This window comes from Elephantulus edwardii, unplaced genomic scaffold, assembly GCF_000299155.1.
Source record: "Elephantulus edwardii isolate Elephantulus edwardi_28Jun2011 unplaced genomic scaffold, EleEdw1.0 scaffold00472, whole genome shotgun sequence".
Classification (NCBI taxonomy): domain Eukaryota; kingdom Metazoa; phylum Chordata; class Mammalia; order Macroscelidea; family Macroscelididae; genus Elephantulus; species Elephantulus edwardii.
In genome coordinates this window covers 392,041-411,268 of record NW_006400222.1, presented here as the reverse complement: position 1 = coordinate 411,268, position 19,228 = coordinate 392,041, and the positions used below count along the sequence as shown (strand labels likewise).

Sequence of the window (19,228 nt, the reverse complement as noted above, 5' to 3'; positions counted from 1 at the left end):
GAAGTGCAACGACATCAGGCTGGAGACTAAGGTGCGCCTGATCCAGGCTATAGTCTTTGCAATTATGTGCTATGCATTGGAGAGTTGGACAGTGAATAGGGATGACAGAAAGAGAATTGATGCCTTTGAGCTGTGGTGCTGGAGAAGAGTGTTAAATATACCATGGACTGCTAGGAGAACAAACAGGTTTGTCCTGGAGAGGGTGAAGCCAGAATGTTCCCTGGAGTCAAGGATTCTGGAGCTTTGTCTGACATACCTTGGGCATGTTGCAAGAAGGGACTGGTCCTTGGAGAGGGACATCATGTTTGGGAGAGTGGAGGGGTGGTGCAGGAGAGGAAGACCCTCGGTGAGATGGATCGATTCTGTGAGTGGAGTGGTGGGAATGAGTGTGTTTGAGACAGCGAGGTTGGCACAGGATAGAATGGCGTTTAGGGCTCTTGTACGTAGGGTCGCTATGAGTCGCAAACGACTTGATGGCACATAACAACTATCAAATCGGATCTAACTGGTATAGGAGGACACTCTCTCCTTCTCCAGCAGATTATCTGGTGGATTCAAATTGCATACCTCTGGAATTGCAGTGCAGCTTCTTGCCAATAGGTCACCAGAGCTGGTCTGTTTTTTTTAAATTATTTTGACACTTTAACTAAAGTTTATAGAGAATTTGGATTTCCATTCATTCATTGTTATACATTTTCCTCCCTAACCCCACCCCCAGTTCACTTTTCTCTTTGAAAAAAATTCTTTCACTGTTGCACAATTTCCTCCCCCTTCCAAGTCCACTTTGCTATGCAGCGGTTATTCTGGAATTTTTGACTTCTTGATGCTGAGACTTAATCCACATTGAAGGCTTTAGTCTCCGATCTTCTGTAGCAAGTGCTTCAGGTCTTCGTTGGTTTCAGCAAGGAAGATCGAGTCATCTGGATAATGCAACTTTCAGACGCATAGCAAATGACTGAAAAGACCACTGCTTGAATCAGGTGCACCTCAGTCTTTAAATGGACGTCACTGGTGCTCAGCACTTTGGAGAATGCTGACGTGTATGTGTTGTTGTGTGCTGTTGAGCTGGAACTGACTCCTAGCTGACTATCCTGCAGGTTTTCACAAAGGAGAAGACTGTGCAGCTTTCTCTCAGAGCAGCTAGCAGATTTCAATCTGTAGGAATGTCCTCTTATCTAGGGCGCTGTGGTGGTCTAGGGTTAGGGGCTGTGCTGTCAGCCCCACACGGTGGGATTCACATCCACTAGCTGCTCCATGAGAAGAAAATGGGCGATTTCCTACTTTATGATACACAGTTCTGACTTGAAGGTACATAACACACACAAACATATATATTTATTTTTCAGCTGAGTTAAAAATCCAAGAACTTAAATTCTAAGTTAAAAAGCTGAATTGCAAACATCAGTGTGAACTCCTCCAAAGCTTTACAACACATTTATCTCCCAAGTGGTGGTGGCTGCTAGGTGGAATTAAATAAGGCAATGACCCCCAGGCTTTCAGAACAGTATGCTGCTGCCTACCCCCTGCCAGGCCACCAGGAATGCTGCAGAATGGGTATGTGTGGTGGAGGTGGGCTGTGGGGAGGGGAGGCAGGATGCAGGGGGGTTGTGGGGTAGGGGAGTCAGGATGAAGTGGGGCTGTGGGGGTAGGGAGGCAGAATGCAGGGGGTGCTGTTTGGTTGGAGAGGTAGGACATGGTGGGGAAACCTGTGAGGGGAGAGGTAGCAGGATTTTGGGCCAAGAACACGTAGAGTTCCTCCTGGCCAAATGTGGACCTTCTAAACACCTCCTCACCCCAAAGAGAAGATGATTGTTTGATTGAGGCCACTGTTTACACAGATCCTGGGCTCACCCCTGGAGCAGGAGGGGCAGTGTGTGAGAAACTGCACACCCCAGGCTGCTGGGCACATAGCCTACACTGACTGTGGTGGGAAGACCTGACCGTGTGTCCCAGGGACCTGTCAGTTCTAATGAGGCCTGGGATGAAGGGATTCTTAAGAGGATGCTGGCCGAGATCTGCTAATACTAAGTAAGGGCTATGATCCCACAACGGCCATACTGAGCCAATGGGACCAGGAGTCTGCAGGCTGTCCCAGGACCTGAGAGGATAGAGTCAATGAGACCACCCCTCTCTCCAAGGTGAGAGGTTCTTGCAGAGGTGCTGATAATTTGGATAGGTGGGTGGGGCTGAACAAAGATCAGTATTAGAATGTTCCAGACTTCTGTTACTGTTATGACTCCAATCTGTGTTTGGCTCCTTGCTTTGGTGGTGGTCCCTAACTTCCTCCTCACCAGTGGTGCCCCCATCCCTTCTTCCGGCCAGCAGTGTCTGTGCCTGAGCTTCCTTGTTCCCTCCAAGTTCTCTGGGCAGTTCAGACCAGTGCCCAGAGCACCTGGACACCAATGGTCCAAGTGTGCTGGCCTCTAGCTCTCCCAGCATGCCAGCCTTGGTTCACTCCAGAAGGCCCTCCTTTGGGCTCTTAGTCAAGGGGGGAGGAGCAGCCCTGACATTCCTCCTGAGTTTCCCACACCTGTGTCCAGCTTCCAACACGATGGGCCCGCCTCGCGTACTTGAGCTGAGCAGAACTGCACTTGGGAGCCTTCCAAGCATTCTGGGGTAAAGGCCACGTGTCTGGAATTGCTTCATAGTGCTGTACTGGTGTACACCTTTGCATAAGTGTGCATACACGGGTGTAACACATGTGGGAAAATGCCAGCAGCTGCTGAAATCTGAGGACAGGGTCAGTGTGGGTGTTGATGCTAAATCGCCCAGTCTCCTATCGTGTCGCAAGTCGATGGTCCTCAACCTCTTCCAGCCCTTTACAAAGGCAGCAAGAAGTATTCTGCAATCCCTTTTACCCATCTTCCCCTTCAACTATTTCAATTGTTTTGATTGCTTTATTGAAGATTTATAAACATTTTAACTCATGGCAAAATCCCAAGAGAAAAGAAAGGGAAGCGAGGAACAGCCCTCCATCCAAGTCTCAGCATAAGGACTCTAGGAAAGACAACACCAGCAGGTGATGGCGTACAGTCTGCACCGCAGTAACATTCAAAATCTTCACCAATAAAAATAAAGGCCTTTTATTTGGTTTCTCTACCTCTCACAGGAACCTGTGGACACCATCTTGCCTGAGGGGCCTCCAGGCCGGGATGCAGGAACACTGCAGGGACTCAGGGAAGTGGACAGCCCTGAGCACCAGCAGCCCTTCAGGGAACAGAGCTTCTCAGGGCGTCACCTTCTTGTAGGTGACATGCAGATGCTGAGTCATTGGCTGGGTAGTGGTTGCCATGGATACCGTCTGTTCAAGTTTGCCTTCGGAATTCAGTCTGAACTTGCGAGTAATCTGAGCAGGGACAAAACAAAGCCACAAAGATTTCAGCTTCTATGCTTGCTGGTTGCCTGCTGCTGGCCGCGCACCAGATTGGTTACACCTGGGAGCCAGGCGGCGTCCCATCCAGGCTGCAAATGCCTGAACTGCCAAGTGGGTCCCCCTCAAGGAGCCCTTTCATGGGCCCTCAGCTGCCCCTAGGTGACCCACCATAGAGACTGTCCACACTGAGGGCCATGAGAAGACCGTTTCTGTAAATAAAACTCAATTTGCAAGCCTCCTTGCTACATCCATGTTTAACTGCCCTCCTGTGCTGGTGAAAATGTAGGAACCAACCCGGGAAGCACTAGTGCCCAGCATCCTTGACAGCAAGGTTTTTGGCCGGCAGCTGCAGGCCCAATGCCTAGAGGTCCACAATGCATGAGAAGAGGTGCCACTATGTGCCAGGAGGACTACAACCACAGTGGCTGGACAACCCCTCTGTCTCTCCACCCTTGTAGACATGCAACATGAGTCCTGCTCCTGGTCCCACGCAGCTACGACGACATAACTGACTGTCCCGTGGTGGAAAGCCAGGCTACTGAGAGCTGGCTGAGTCCCTCTTCATGCTGGGCCAGGGTGGACTGGAAGCAGTGTCTGGAAACTGAGGGGACCAGTGGAGTTGGAACAATGGGTTTTTCGGAGGCAGTAAAATCACAGGGGAGTAGATTGCCTGTCATCTTTCTACAGAACATCTGGTGGGTTTGAACCAGGTGCCTTTGGGTTGGCAGCACAACTCCTTACCATGAGATCACCAGAGCGCCCTCAAAATTAAGCAGAAAGAGGTTAAAGTGTGGGCTCAAGGTCCGTCTGGGAAAACTCTTGGAAAACAACAGGATTTCAGCTGGGACCCCACAAGGAAGGGGTGAGCAGAAATAGATGAACCTTTCAAAGGGCGCTGAGCTTCTTCAGTTCAGTCTCGGATCGCTGCACGCCCTTCCTGACCTGCACTAGTGCAAGGGAGTGCAAGTGGACACGGCCAGAAGCAGCGGCTCAGGCCTATGTCTTCTTCCTGGCACCCATGCAAGAAATCCAGGAGAGAATCACCTCAAGTAACCCAGGGAGGATGGTCGGATGGTGTTCTTCACAAGGATGCCTGGGTTCTGGACACACACTGCAACCTCAACCACATCCAGCAGGCAGCCAGGAAAGTGAACCAGGAAAAGGTCAGAGGAAAATGCCCACTGAAACAGAGAGGAAAAAGTGTGGGAAACATGGATGAGAGCATGAGAGATGGAAATGTGGAAAGTACAAAATGTGTGTACATGGAGTCTAATAAGAGAGAACAGAAAATGGTGCACAAAGAACCCCGATGAGATTAGGGTCAATTTTCTGACAAATGAAAGAAATCTAGTCCCTATTCAAACCACTTTATAGCAGAACTGTGGCTGATATGCAAAGACAGAAGCAGCCAGAGGTGAAGACAGCATTTTCAAAAGAATTGCGTTAAGATTTCCAAATGACTTCTCAAGAAAAAGAGTGGAATCCAGAAGATAATAGAATGACAGATATCTTCAAAGTTCCAAAAGAAATGTCATTCCAGGATTTTAGAGACTCTTTAGAGATGAAAGGCAAAAAATAAAGACATTTTCAGACAAAGCAAAACAGAGAATCCACTAGTAGTGGTCACTTTGGCTGTTACAGGTGGTGTAGGGCAGAGCACACATCAACAAACTATATGGCAGAAAGGGCAGAGGATGTGCAGTGCAGTCCCACAGGGCAGCCAGGACATCCAGGAAGGGTGCAAATGCAGCAGCAGAGAGGGCTAGGAGGGGGGAAATGCAGCCACGGGCTCCTGTGGTCCCACAGGGTAATGGGGATGGCTGGGAAGGATGGAAATGCAGCCACGGGCTCCTGTGGTCCCACATAGCAGCAGCAGCCGGGTTTGTGGTCCAACCTGGCAGAAGGGGTAGAGGTGCAAACACAGTAGCAGGTGTTACTCCAGGACCACTGGATGGAGTCCTCAGTGAGGTCCATACAGATGACAGTCAAAGACGTGCTGACCAAAGTCACAGAAGTTCTGATTTACCCTAGCTGTGAATGAACTGAGACTACTACTGGGTAGCAGGAATACAGGTATCCAGCCTGTGAAGAGGACAGTGACCAGGACAAGGAGCACCAGCAGGACACCAGAGCTGGTGGACTTCAAGTACTAGGTTAACATATACACAGTGCACTAGCTTCTAAACGACTGAATCTGGCTTAAAAAAAAACAACTAATAATTATTATTTTGTGTGTGTACAGTCAAATCAGATCTGACTGGTACAGGAGGAGACTCCCTTCCTTCTCCAGGAGAGCATCTGGTGGATTCGAACCGCATACCTCTGGGATTGTAGTGGAGCTTCTTGCCACTAGGCCACCAGAGCTTCCTTGGATTTCTTTTAAAATAAACAAAAAGGTTTTCCCCTTGAGCCAGAGGAGTGGGAAGGAGTTAAGGGCACTTCCCAGGGCACAGGACTCGGGCAGGGGGCTCATGAGGGATGGTGGTGTTGCTACTGGAAACAGCAGCTTATGCAGCACTGAAAGTGCCACCTGCTCATGCTGCTTCAGGCTCTGAGCCTGCTGGACACTGATGTTGCTAGAATGAAACTTGTAATGTCCTCCTGCTCTTTAAGGGAGAAGCACTGGGAGGGTTTAAGGTGAGCAGGCTGGAATCAGCACAAAGACTCTGAGGAACAGGAGAGAGGTAAGCCCTCACATGTGCGTCCTCACACCAGCACACACTGGCCAATAGAGACAGCAGCAGGTGGCAGAGGAGTTGCCCATGTGAGGTTCCCAGAGGCAGGGTGGAGGCCATGGGGCATGGGGCACGTGGTGGATGGAGGGAGCCTGGAGGCTTTGTCAGGAGATAAGCAAGGCCACCCCTACTTGCACACATAAATGCCAGAAGACTCAATTATGTGGGTGTAAAGCCACCAACTGTGCCTGCATCCAAGGGGCCACAGATGATGGCAGGGGCCCCGTTGGCAAGGTCGATGTCCAGGACAGGGTCCGTGCACACAGCAGGGTGTAGGCTGACATGCACAATCCCTGCGTGAAAGCAGTCAGCTGTGAAAGACCACACACTGAATCCATTAAGTGGCTCATAAACAAGAGGCGTGGCCGTCAGACAAGGAGGCGTTAGAATGAACAAGCAGATAACTAGACTGAGGAGAGCAAAGGCAGACTGTGTCTGGATTTCTCAAACTGAAAAAAAAAAAGAAAAAACCAAACAGAAGAAAAATGTTCAAATGTCAAGCTGCAGTAATGAAGTATGCAATAGGCAGAATCTTCAATGACATAAAACTCGTCAAATAATGGTGTAAACAATACATCACAGGAGTTAAAAAAGAAATGGTCAGTGGCCAATAATTTCAAGGGGAAGCACATGATCAAGAGCCAGAGACATGAAAGGAAGACATCCAAGCTGCCCTGGAGGCACTGGTGAAAAAGGAGGCTCTAAGAGAGGACAAGACAGCAGCAAAGATGTTTCAGCAAATGAGAATAACACTGGAAGCACTCTCTGCTCTATGCCAAGGCATGTGGACGACAGTCCACCGACCAGCCAACTAGGAGAGATCCACATTTGTGCCCATTGCAAAGAAAGGTGATCTCGCAGAAGGAAGAAAGCGTATCATTACTACCAAACCTAAGTAAAACCTTGTTGAAGAGAGCAGTAATTTAAAACAACAGCTGCAGGGGAGCTCTGGTGGCCTAGTGGCAAGATGCTGCAACTACAATTCCAGAGGTGAACGGTTCAAATCCACCAGATGCTCTGCCGGGGAAGGAGGGACAATCTCCTCCTGTACCAGTCAGATCTGATTTGACGGTACACGCACACAAAAATAATAAAATAAAATTAAACAAACAAACAAACAAACAAACAAAACAACAGCTGCAGTAGTCCAGGGAAAGAGAATATGAAGTTGATTCAGAAGAGGCTTTGGAATGGGAAAAATCACTGTGATGCCAGACAGACCTTAGCCAAAAGCAGACATTTGCCTGTGCTTTCTTAACTATGTAAAGACAATTAACATGTTGCCGCACACTTTAAAATTGACAATCGTGCTTATAAACACATTTTAACTGTTTGACTGCCATATGAAATTGAGCATCAGTCACTGATGTCGAATGATGTTCCTTTTTTTATTAATTAAAATGTGCAAGACAGCTATAGACATCATTTGCATCAACATGTTTAACTGTGTATAATTACAACTTGTGGATAACACTAAGAAGAAAGGGAATCCCAGAATACTGATGCTCTGGTGGCATGGTCAGTAGCCTGTGGGGCTGCACACCCCTGCTGGTTCAAATCCACCAGCATTCAATTCCTGTCAAGATCTTCAGTCCTGGAAATGCAATGGAAGGTCCCTATGATTGAGAACTGACTGGTAGACAGTGAACTTTTTGAGTTTACGTAACTGTGCTTACGCTGAACCTGTACACAGACCAAGAAGCAGCTGTTCCAACAGAAAGAGGTTACTGTATGGCTTAGACTCAGGAACGCAGGGGCCAGGTTCGTACCCTCTTTATCATACTCACCCAGTCTGAGTATTCTGAACAAATAACCCTAAAAGACAGACAACATGATGAACAAGAAAGGATTAGGATTAGAACCAAAACCAACAACAAGCAGGAGGCACTTCTGTTTGCTCAAAGAGAAGAGGACTTAAAGCACTTACCAGTGAAAAGACTAGTATGGATTATACTTCAACTAAAAGAAAATAAAAATCTTGACAATTAGACTAGTAAGCAACAACTGATTGAAAAACATGCACTGCACTGGGAAGATCTCCAAAAGACTCAGATTTCTAAGGGTTTCAAAAGAGGTAACTCAGAATTAAGATGCATGCCTGGTACGAAGTTTTTTCAGCTGCATCATACGCATACAAAAGCTGAACAACTAATAAGGAAAACGGAAAAACTGATGGCTTTGAATTACAGTGTTGGCTAAGAATACTGGATATACCATGGACTTTCAGAAGAATGAACAAATCCATCTTAGAAGTACCGCCAGAGAGGGAGTTCTGGTTGCCTAGTGGCAAGTAGCTGCACTGCAATTCTAAAGGCATGAAGTTTGAATTTCCTTCTGTGCCAATAGGATCTTATTAGATGGTACACAAGGAAAAAAAAAGTACCACCAGAATGTTCCTTGGAAGTAAGGATGGTGAGACTTTCTCTCATGTGCTCTGGATATGTTATCTCGCAGAAAGGACCAGACTCTGGAGAAGATCATGCTAGAGAAAGCACAGTGGATGAGAAACAGGAAGACCCTTGGGGGACTGATGCAGTGGCTACAGCTATGGACTCAAACAGCGGTTTGTGAGGATGGGCAGTGTCCTCCTCTGTTGTGCACAAGGTTCTTAGGAATAAAGGCAATTCAACAGGAGGGTCTAATGACAGCATACAGAAACAGGAACAGCTACTAGGAGATAGCTTTCTTTATGCGATGATGGAACATTATGGAACTGGACAAGGTGATGGATGTACGATACTGGGAACACACCAATGGCACTGGATGGAAGCCTTTAAAAAGGAAAGCATCACAGTGTATACATCATACTGGAATAAAGTAAAAAGGTGTGTAGTATGAACTCATTTTTGTCATAAAAATATATACATTTATATGGGTGCTTCTTTTTTGCTCAGGTTTTTTTTTCTGTTGTTGTTGTGTGCCGTCCAACTGAAGCCAACTGGCAGAGGAGATTTCCCCTCATTCTCCAGCGGAACATCTGGTGGATTCAAAGCATGTGCCTTTGGGATTGCAGTGCAACTTCTTGCCACTTGGCCATCAGAGCTCCCTTTGTTCTGCTTTTTAATGAAAATGTAGTGTATGAAACATGAGTGAAAAAGAAAGGAGAAAAGAAAAGCACAACAACGTATCACTCACCTTTCATACTTGAAACGGAAGTGTCCTTAGATGTTCCCTAGCCTCTCTCCAATGGGGAACACCTGTGGTTCCTGCAACTACTGCCAACCCCACAATGTCCCCTAAAACACATGCAGAAACTCTGACCCAGGACTATTCTTATGGAACACCTGTGCTCAAACTGAGATGGGAAGCTGAGCCGTTCCAATTAACATTTTCGACAAGCTGATTCTCAAAGTCATAAGGAAATGCAAAAGATACCAGTATAATACAAATAACTGTGGGCAGGAAAAAACACTGATGGAAAAAACACTGATGGATAGCATGGTATTCAATATCAACAATTAGAAGAATGGTGCAGTGGGGTGACAAAGTGACAGGGACAGAATGACAGGGGATACAGCAACAGGGGAATGTACATGGGGACAAAGCGACAGGAGGACAGAGAGACGGGGACAGCGACTGGGGGACAAAGTAACAGGGGAAAAGTGGGCCAGAAAGGAAATCACATCCATATAGAGACACGTTCATACACCGATCAGGTAAAAACTGGGATTTCTGTGTGTGTGGCCTACTGGCAAAAAGCTGTGCTGCAATCCTAAAGGTATGCCATTCGAGTCCACCAGCTGCTCTGTGGGGAAGGATGGGCAATCTCCTCCTGTGCAATGAACTGCCTTTGAAAACCTGCCAGGTCAGCTCCAACTTGATGGTACACAACAATAGCAAAGTGCATGTGTTTTAATGTATGGCACTAGAATGGGGTACTATATGAAAACACTAATAAAAACCAAACACACGAACTTGTACTGACCAGCACTTCCCACCATATCCAATATGACATCTAAATCTCACAACCCTCAAAGTAAAAGGGAAAACTGTGATGTTGTGTTAGGGAAAAAAATTTCACTCAGGACAAAGAAAAAAAGACCACCTGCTAAGAACAACCTTGCAAAGCTAAACTCTCTGCTCTTTAAAGGGACCAGGAGAGAATGGACAAGGCCTCTGGATACCTTGGTGCCAAGACCACAACCACCCCAAGGAGACAATGGGCAGGGTGGGGTATTACTCCACAGCACCAGGGACACAGAAGAGCAGGCAGTGCAGTGACAAGATGGGGTGTTTCCCACTGTCTAGACCTCCACCCCAGGGAAACCCCCAGACCACAGGCTCTCTCTGGGACCAGACTCAGAGCAGAAGTGTCTTCCTAGGACTCCATGGGACCCACCCTTCACCAAAGTGTCCCCTCAGGAGCTGTAGGATCCAGGCCAGTTCAGTGGTAACCAGTAGAAGCTGTATGGGCACGCACCTGCTCCACATGGGGGTCCTTGGCAAAGGAGATCCTGGCAATGGAATGGGAGGCAATGGACAGCTCCTGCCCATTCACCTCGCCCTCTTCCACTTCCACGATGCCTGCAACAAGAGACATGTCAGTGCACGTCCAAGGCCCCCGATAGGCACCTTGCACTGGAGAGCCCACCACCACAGGCACGAAGCCCAAGAGACCAGATCAGACACTCTACCTTAGGCACTCCCTATGCAGATGCCTTGGTGGGCGCCCTGCTGCAGAGATGCTGCCTCATATGGCCCCCAAAGGGCACCTCACCACAGACACTCCATCACATGTACCCCCTAATAACATACTGATGCAAATACCACACCATGGAGAACTGCCATGGGGAGCCACCCACAGCCAGCTCAACAGATATCCTAGCACAGACACACCGCTATAGACACACATCACGTGCACCCCCCACCCCAGACATCCTGATGCTGACACCACACCATACAGAACCACCACAGACATACCATCTCAGACACTTCACCAAAGACATGCCACCATGGACACTTTGCTACAGATACCCTATCACAGACACACTACAATGGACATCCCACCACGGAAACCTCATCACAGATATTCCATCACATGTACCACATCACCAACACCCTATCACGGACACTTCACCACAGGTAACCCACTGGAGACACCCTGCCCCAGATGTACCCCTCCGACGAGTGCACCACAAAAGACCCCCAGGCAAAGAGACAACACAGGCACCCCACCACAGGCACCTGAGCATGGACTTCCTGCACTACCCTGACACACTGTCCCAGATGGTCCCCCCAACAGGTACCCTGACAGGTACTCCACCACAGACACCCATCCAGATACCCTGGCCCAGACATCCACTCAGACACACCAACAAAGACACCTTGTCCCTGATACCTTCCCATGGGCATCTCAACACAGATATCCCATCACGAACACCCTGACATGGGCATCTCAGCAGACATGTTTCCCAGATGCCCTGTCAAGGTCAAAATGGACAGCCTAAGGGGGCCCATGCAGTACCAAACACTAGGGTGCTCTCCCAGAGGCCTCCAAAGTTGGCCTGCTGAGAGAAGCTTGGAGAGAGGCTTTGGGGGGGAATGTGGGCAACAGATATAACGCTCTCCGATCTGTCTGACAACTCTACCTGCCCAGCATGACTTCCTGCTGCTCACCTAGCTGCCTGCATCCAGGAAAGGTATCTGAGCAGGAAGGGTTTGAGGGGCAGGGGCAGGATGACTCTCCTGGCTGAATAGGCCAGGCTAGGGATAATCCCATCTGAGCAGAAAATGTCTGAGCGGGGAGGAGCAGGCAGAGGTCTGAGTGGGACGGAGAGGCAGGCTGGGGTTTGAGAGCAGCGTTGAGCAGACAGGAGTCTGAGGGGCAAGGAGTGATGGGCAGGGAGGGGTCTGGGGAGCAGGGACGGGTGGGCAAGGGTTTAAGGGGTAGGGAGGGGCAGGCATGGAGGGTTGGGCAGGGGTCTGAGGGGCAAGGAGGAGTGGGCATGGGTCTAAAGGGCAGGGAGGGGTGGGCAGCGGTCTGATGGCAGCACTTCTGGGGCCAGTCACTAACCAGCAGGCTTCAGTTAGGTGTTGTCTGGTCCAGCAGGACTCACAGTGACTCCATGGATCTGAACCCTGTCCTACCCTGTGCACCCTCACCATCTCTGACATCTTCATTCTGAAGGACTTCTAAACTGGGCTCTACCTCCAATACTGTCATCTACCTACATTCCTCTGTTGTCCTTGTGAAGGTCTGTTCTTTCAGAAGGGAATGGCCAATTCAGCTTCCTAGTGTGTCTCAATCTAGAAGTTCTGCTAAAACCTGTCTACTACCAGTGACCCTAATGACATCTGAAATACTACTGGCATAGCTTCCAGTCATACTAAGTCACAAGTAAGCCCAGCACAGCACATTGACAGACAAGTGCTGGACTAAGAGAGCTGTACTAGGAAGAGAAAACTGTGAAGGAGTCAGTATACAACAGCAGGCCTAGGTGGTCAACATTCCAGAACAATCTCACCAGGGCAAACCAGGCATCAAGGCAAAGAACTTTTCACAGTGAAAAGTGAGCAGCCCCTCTGGGACTCCCAGTCCCAAGAAGAAGGTTGTGTCACAGGGCACAGAGAGATACAAGCCTGGACCCCGAGTCCCACAGGAGGAGCCATGCTCAGTACCCCAACAGGACTGACAGGCCATTGGAGAGAAGGGTCCGTTTTTCCCAGGGAGTCTTCTTGTGGCCCCCGCAACCCCAATCCTGAACCCCACAAAGGGCACTGGAACCCAAGGTGGCTGACCGTACCTGTATTCTGGGCACTGATGAAGGCCACCTTGTTGGTATCAGGCTGGAGCCGGATGAAGCCGCACTCCCGGTGCATTGGCTTCCGTGTGTCGGGGTGGAAGGCGTTGAACCTGGAAAGGAGCAGAACAGTGGGGATCCTGTCTCAGAGAGAGGACCATGCCTCGGAGTGGACCTTGCCTCCAGCACTCTGGTCCACAACAACAAAGGCTCAGCTTCAAAGAAAGGGGGTGCAAATCACCTTGCTCTTCAGTTGCCAGTGTTGCCGTGCACTTTACTAGAGGATGTGGGCTTGTGCAGAGGTCACACAGCGCCACGTTAATCCAGATGGTCACAAGGAAAGGGACTATAAGGGTGTGGCTGCTATAGGATCCTTACAACCCACACTAACTGCAGTGGACAGTGCTCTGGAGCTTAGCAGGGAGTCCTGCTGCCGTGCCCCTGTGGGGGTTTGAATCCACCAGTGCCTCCTTAGGAGGTGGGGAATCGCCTCCTGTTAGTCAGGATGCACAGCCTCAGAAACACAATGCAGGGCCAACTCTGAGTCAGAACCAACCTACCGATGGCAAGTCTGAAAGATCAAAACCCAACTGAACGCCACCAGCGTCATAATACCCCAGGAATCTTACCAGGACATTAACCTCTCATGGTGGTGGCTACACCCTCCTTTTCCCCAACTGCAGTCCCTGAAAAGGACATTTTATAGCACACTCCCACACATGTACCCCCCCCACCTGACATGTGCCATTTTGCTCACTACAATGTATCATGTCTCTCTTCTGATGCAATCACAATCAAAACAATGTTGATGTGCTACCAAATTTGTGTGACAACCTATTTAACAGAATTTGTTGTGTGACTGTCTTTATAATTTTTTGCTACTAAAAATTCTATCTTTTGGTTTTTGTGCAAGGTGTTACTTTCCTCTAACTTATCCAGCTAAGAGCACTACAGAACAAGTAAGACGGAAACGAGATCTAACCCTTTTACAAATGTGCATTACTCCTACAACAGGAAAACAAAAGTATTTCCAGCCATGCCCCTGGCAGGTCCTCCTGTTGGAACTCACTCTATTCCTCTTTCCTACAATGGGCTGTTGGCATGGGGTAGGATGGCCTGGGGCAAGAGGCCAGGGAGGAGCTCTGTCATATGGGGTGAGAATTTGAGAACACAAAACTGACCACTTCCTTGAGTCTGTACTGGCTCAGGTGTGTGGCTAGCAGACAGTCTGTCCCTATATTCAGGACTTAAAGGATAAAATCCATGCAGGTCTGGGCATACAGCTGGGATCTAATTAGCCCCCTTGCTCTGGCACCCACAGTACTATGGCAGGCCAGACATATTACACATCAGCCTGGACTACCTCGGAGCCTCCTGTGTTGGGCCTGGGGCAGACTTACGAGAAGTTGAGCATAGGCTGGCCCACGTGGAAGATGTGTACCTCCTCCAGGTACTGGAAGGGCTGCAGCGTCGGGAAGGTGCCAGCTCCAGGTGGGTCAGACAGCCAGGTGCCCAGCATCCAGGACAGTGGCTCTACCACTGGGTTCATCATGGGAGGTTCTGGGGACAAAGAATGAGACCATCCATGGTAGCTGATGTCCACTGAGCCCCAGGTGGGGCAGCATCTTGGATCACAACCACCTGGGTATTCAAGAGGAGACCAAAAACCAGCGAGTGGACTCTGGAGAGAGCTGAAGTCCCTGTAACAGGAGATACTTGCACTGTGAGCTGGGAGCACTAACCCACAACCTAACAAAACTGAGATCCACCAGCACTACACCCAGCATTTCTAGACAGCTCCCTAAGCTTTCATGGGCCAGTGGTGCTGGTAAACCTTCTTCCTTCCCGATCATAACCTCTGACGAAAAGCACGTCTTACGGTACAACCTGTTGGATATGCACACCCATGCACATGTGCACACACACTCTGTCCAGTTCCTGGAGGAACCAGTGGACAGAAGGCAGCTCCACCTCAGCAACATACAGGGTCATGGATTGCCTGCACCCATCCCATCCATGAATAAGGCCAAGCTGGGGCGAGAATTTGCAGAACAAAGACCAGAGCCATTAGAGCCGTCTCTGGAGATCAGAGGCTGGCCAGATTGAGATGGGCTGAGGGGCTCATGGAAGAAGGAGAGAAGGCACATGGACCTCAGAGGGACAGGGAGTGGAGCACTGGGATAGCACACTGGGTGGTGTGGGGTTACGAGGCAGAAGTGGTGGTGAGGTATACAGGTGACCGTGATCATAGGAGCAGAGGATGCAAACAAGGGACTTAAGGGGTGATGCACATGGGGCGGCTTAAGGGGATAGTACATGGGCTATAACAGGGGTGGAGGGGTGAATGAGGGGCATATGGGGGATGATATATGGGTAAGGTGGTGCATGGGGGGGCAGCATACAGGATGAGGGGGCATCACAGGTGAGAAGTGAGTGGGCGAGGATGGGGGATGATGCACGGCAGGGCGGTTCATGGACAGGGAAACATGCAGGATGGGGGATATCACAGGGGAGAAGAGGTGGGTCAGGGACGCATGGGGGAGGTCGGTGCATAGTGAGTCAGCGGTGCATGGCAAGGGAAGTAGATGAGAAACTGACAACCCAGCACCCAGGCATGGGCATGTGATCTGGATCAGGGAAGGGCCTGAGCACAGGTTAGGAAGGGTGCATAATTTCTTATACCAGGTGATAGGATGATAGAGTGCAGCAGGTGAGTGGACAGGCTGAGAATGCCCCCATCCCCTGGGTCAGGAGGATGGTCATACTGTGCCAGAGGCACCTCTCCTGGGATGTGGACACTCACGCACAGAGGCCCACCAGGATGGCTGGTCACCCTGCCTCCCTCCAGAGCCCTGCCCTGGCCTGCTGTCCTGCATTGCAAAATGCTGGCCGCTAGGGGCGCTCGGGTGACTGTTCTCCATGGGCTACGGTTGCCCCCTGGGCGATGCTCATGTCACTGCAGGCTGACTCTTGCAGCCAGGCATCTGAGTCCACCAGCCGGGTGACCCATGCAGAGGAGCTCTCTCTGGCCAGGAAGCAGGGGGTGGCCTTAGCCAGGTGAGTGTGGCCAGCCAGGGGCTATTAAGGGTATCAGGCCCCTTTGGGTGAAGACCACAGTTAAAAATGAGGACAGCTGCATGATGCTATGACACCCCAACTAGCTCTTAACGGTCCGCTCAGAACAAGTGGACTGTGTGCAGTGTGAGTCACACCTCAGCAAAACTCACACCTGAGGTCTGCGAGGAAATCCACGGTGGAGGAGGCAAAGGTGTAAGGGACCTCCCTGAAGAACACAACCACAGAAATGAAAGAGTCAAGAAATCCTCCAAAAAGAGAAGATGCAAAGTCACCGCAGCAAAGACTGTCCCTCAGGAAGAATTGTCCCAAGATGGAACAGATACCCAACCAGAAAGACCCCAAGTTTACAGATATCGGCACCATGGGACACGTGGCTGTAGACCATAGTCACTCAGCACCCTGTGACATATGCAGGGGCTTTTGAGAGGAAACAGGCACCAAAGTTTCTAGGGTTCTGGGTTCAGGAGGACAGTCTTCCATGGAGCCTTGAAAGTAAAGCTATGACTTGAGGAGGATGGGTGTGGAGGGGCCCAGTATGGGGGGGGCCAGGTGGCATGAGGTGTCCTCTTCTACTGGTAGTCCAGGAGGAGCTGGGCACCCCTAGCATGAGGGCAGATGATGTGCAGGGTTATGGGGGCTGAGGGCCACCACCATGGTCAGGATCTGGTGACAATACCAGATGAAAGGTGGGCTCTGATGGGCACATTGCATCAGACAGGGTGTCCAGGGGAGTGGGCCAAATGCCCACATGGTGATGGCCAGTGAGAGGGCCTCAGGCCATCATGCCAGTTCTAAACTCATCCCAGCAGCTGACTGATAGACACAACATGCCTAGGGGATGAAGGTCTGCCAGCCCCTGGTGCCTTGATGGAGCCCCATACTTGCTAATGATCAAGTGTGACCAATGACCAGTCATAACAATGCCTCGGATGGGGGCCTGCCAGTTATACAAGGGGGGACAGGGCAGGTCAACATCCTGATTGCACACACTAATGCGAAGGGCAGTAGGTATGGATTAACCATGAAAAGATGAGAAACTTCTAAAGTTACTTTCTATAGAAACCAGGGGGAGGTGATCTGAGGCCCAAGCGTTGGGCCAGCAGTGGAGCAGCCCCCGGATGGGCGCTGATGGGGTGGTGTTCCGTCTCTGGGACTCAAGCTGGACAAGGAAACGGGTAACAAAAGGTGGCCAGGACCTCCCTGTTTCCTCCTGCGGGTCATCCTGCCACATTCCCACTTCCTGTCTAAACACCCTGCTGCCCAGCAAACAGGTCAAAGACGATGTCTCCTGCTCATGTTCATCAGAGGGGTAAATGAGGGGACCCCAGAGCCTATCTCCACCAAGAGTGGAACCTGAGGGGTGGACTCACACACTGCCTGTTTGACTCCAAGAGAAAAATGAAAAGAAGGAGAATTTAAAAACCAGACCTACCACTCAACCTCTTCGAATAAAGCACACTTCTCTAGGCATACCTTCATGATTTCAATTTTCTTTATTAAAATCTTAACAAAATCCAAAACATAAAACCAAAAATTTAAGCTTTCCATAAAATTGAATTCTCGCTCTCTTGGCCCCAACAGTGAAAGGAGGCTTACCCATCCCCAAGTTTCCTAACTCCCGGACACACAGCCAAGGTTCTTCAAGGTTGTTTTCTGCTGCCGGAAACAGCAGAAAACACCTGGAGCTCAGCAGGAAGTGAGAACGAGCCAGAAGGGCATCCTGGGAGTTGTAGTTTCACTCTAGACCATTCCAGAAAAGACTGCATAGCACAGCACTACCGCAACAGGGTGGCCCGGAACACAATGGACACTTGGAACCTCAAGGGAAGCCCCACGCTGGGGACCAGGACATCTGAGCAAAGCCAAGACACAGTGGTGAGGGACTGGCCCCCTCATGTCATGTATACACAGCTGATGAGAGTGGCGGGCAGAAGGCACCACAGGCCCTGGACGTCCCCATGACTCTGCCACAGGGCCTGTACTCAGTCAAGAGGGGTGTCAGCAAAGCCCTTCCTTCATCAAGCACAGAGCAGAAAGCAGTGCACGCACATTGTGTGCGCACATGTATATGCACAGACAGACAGACATATACACGCAACCTCTCATGAAAAAGAGGAGACGCCAGGCATCTAACAGCTTGTTTGTTTCTGCTGACACACTGCCATAGGGGTGGAAGCCTATGGGTCTGTGTGTTTCCGTTCAAGTCACAGCTCACATGACAGGTGACAGGTACATGTAGCTCCAACGCAGCCCAGGAGACCCGCCCCCTTCATGCACACACGTCCACCTGGGGTCTGTGTGATGGAGCCTCCACTCCCTCCATGCATGTATGTACACTCGGGGTCTGCGTGATGGAGGTCCCACTCCCAACACACAAACGCGTGCACGCGCGCGCGCGCGCGCGCACACACACACACACACACACACAAAGTCCACTCAGAGATCTGTTATGGAGGCCCAGGTTCCACAGACCCTGACTGCTCTTGGAGGTCCCACAACGAATGGTTTCATCTAAGAAGGAAGTTGAGCAGCTCCTGACAACCTTCACAAACATGACCACACCACAGCAGGAGGGCCATGGTCTCCAAAAGAACATGCAAGCCAGAGCATTCGGGGAGGGAAAGGAAAACACATACCTGCCCCACAAGTATCCTCACATGCCACTGGCTGGGAAGAGGACAGGGAGGAAAGGCCCTCGGACGTCATAAGCATCCACAGAAGCAGGAGAAAGGATTCCTTCTACTGGGGACAAGTCTTACTCAAAATCCGCTCCTGGCTTTAAACAAATTCAGTCCAGTACCAACAGAACAGGCGTTAACAAGAATAAGCTTAATAAGAAGTGTTCAAACCAGTGCCTTTGGAGTATACACACACTCTCGACTTGAATTGGAATAAACTCAGTGGCGACTACAAACACCCCCTACCCTGCACGGTGGCTGCGAGACCCAGGATGGGGACGGCACAGCCCTGTGCACCTGTCACTGCTGCAGGACAATAGTGAGATGTAAAAGGGCACCAAACGCGACATCATGAATGAACCATATGCAGATGTCTAGAGACTCAGCATAAAACCTGTTACAACTGTGAAATTAGTCATCTGTGCTTGGTTGCCCAGAGCAAACAAAGGCAAATGTGAGTAAAGACATGGAAACAGTGAGTCCAAAGGGCCAGTGAGAGGGGTGGACCTCAGCTCCTGGGACCCTGAGGCCACAAGAACCAGCTGCTGCTGAGCTATCACTGCTGACCACTCTGAAAGGGACAAAATGGCTTGGTCCTGGCCAGAACTTGAGTAAAGTAGGGAG

General features: G+C 50.1%; 1 protein-coding gene across 1 annotated transcript; it reads right to left on the bottom strand.

Moving 5' to 3' along the window:
- Nucleotides 1-3,226: 3,226 nt before the first annotated feature.
- Nucleotides 3,227-17,576, bottom strand: THAP4 (THAP domain containing 4). Its single transcript, XM_006902922.1, has 5 exons — nucleotides 17,523-17,576; nucleotides 14,249-14,408; nucleotides 12,852-12,961; nucleotides 10,529-10,632; nucleotides 3,227-3,346 (listed from the first exon to the last, which is right to left on the bottom strand). Exons 1-5 carry the CDS (start codon nucleotides 17,524-17,526, stop codon nucleotides 3,227-3,229), a joined length of 498 nt encoding a protein of 165 aa, XP_006902984.1. The 5' UTR covers nucleotides 17,527-17,576.
- Between the last annotated feature and the right edge of the window lie 1,652 nt (nucleotides 17,577-19,228).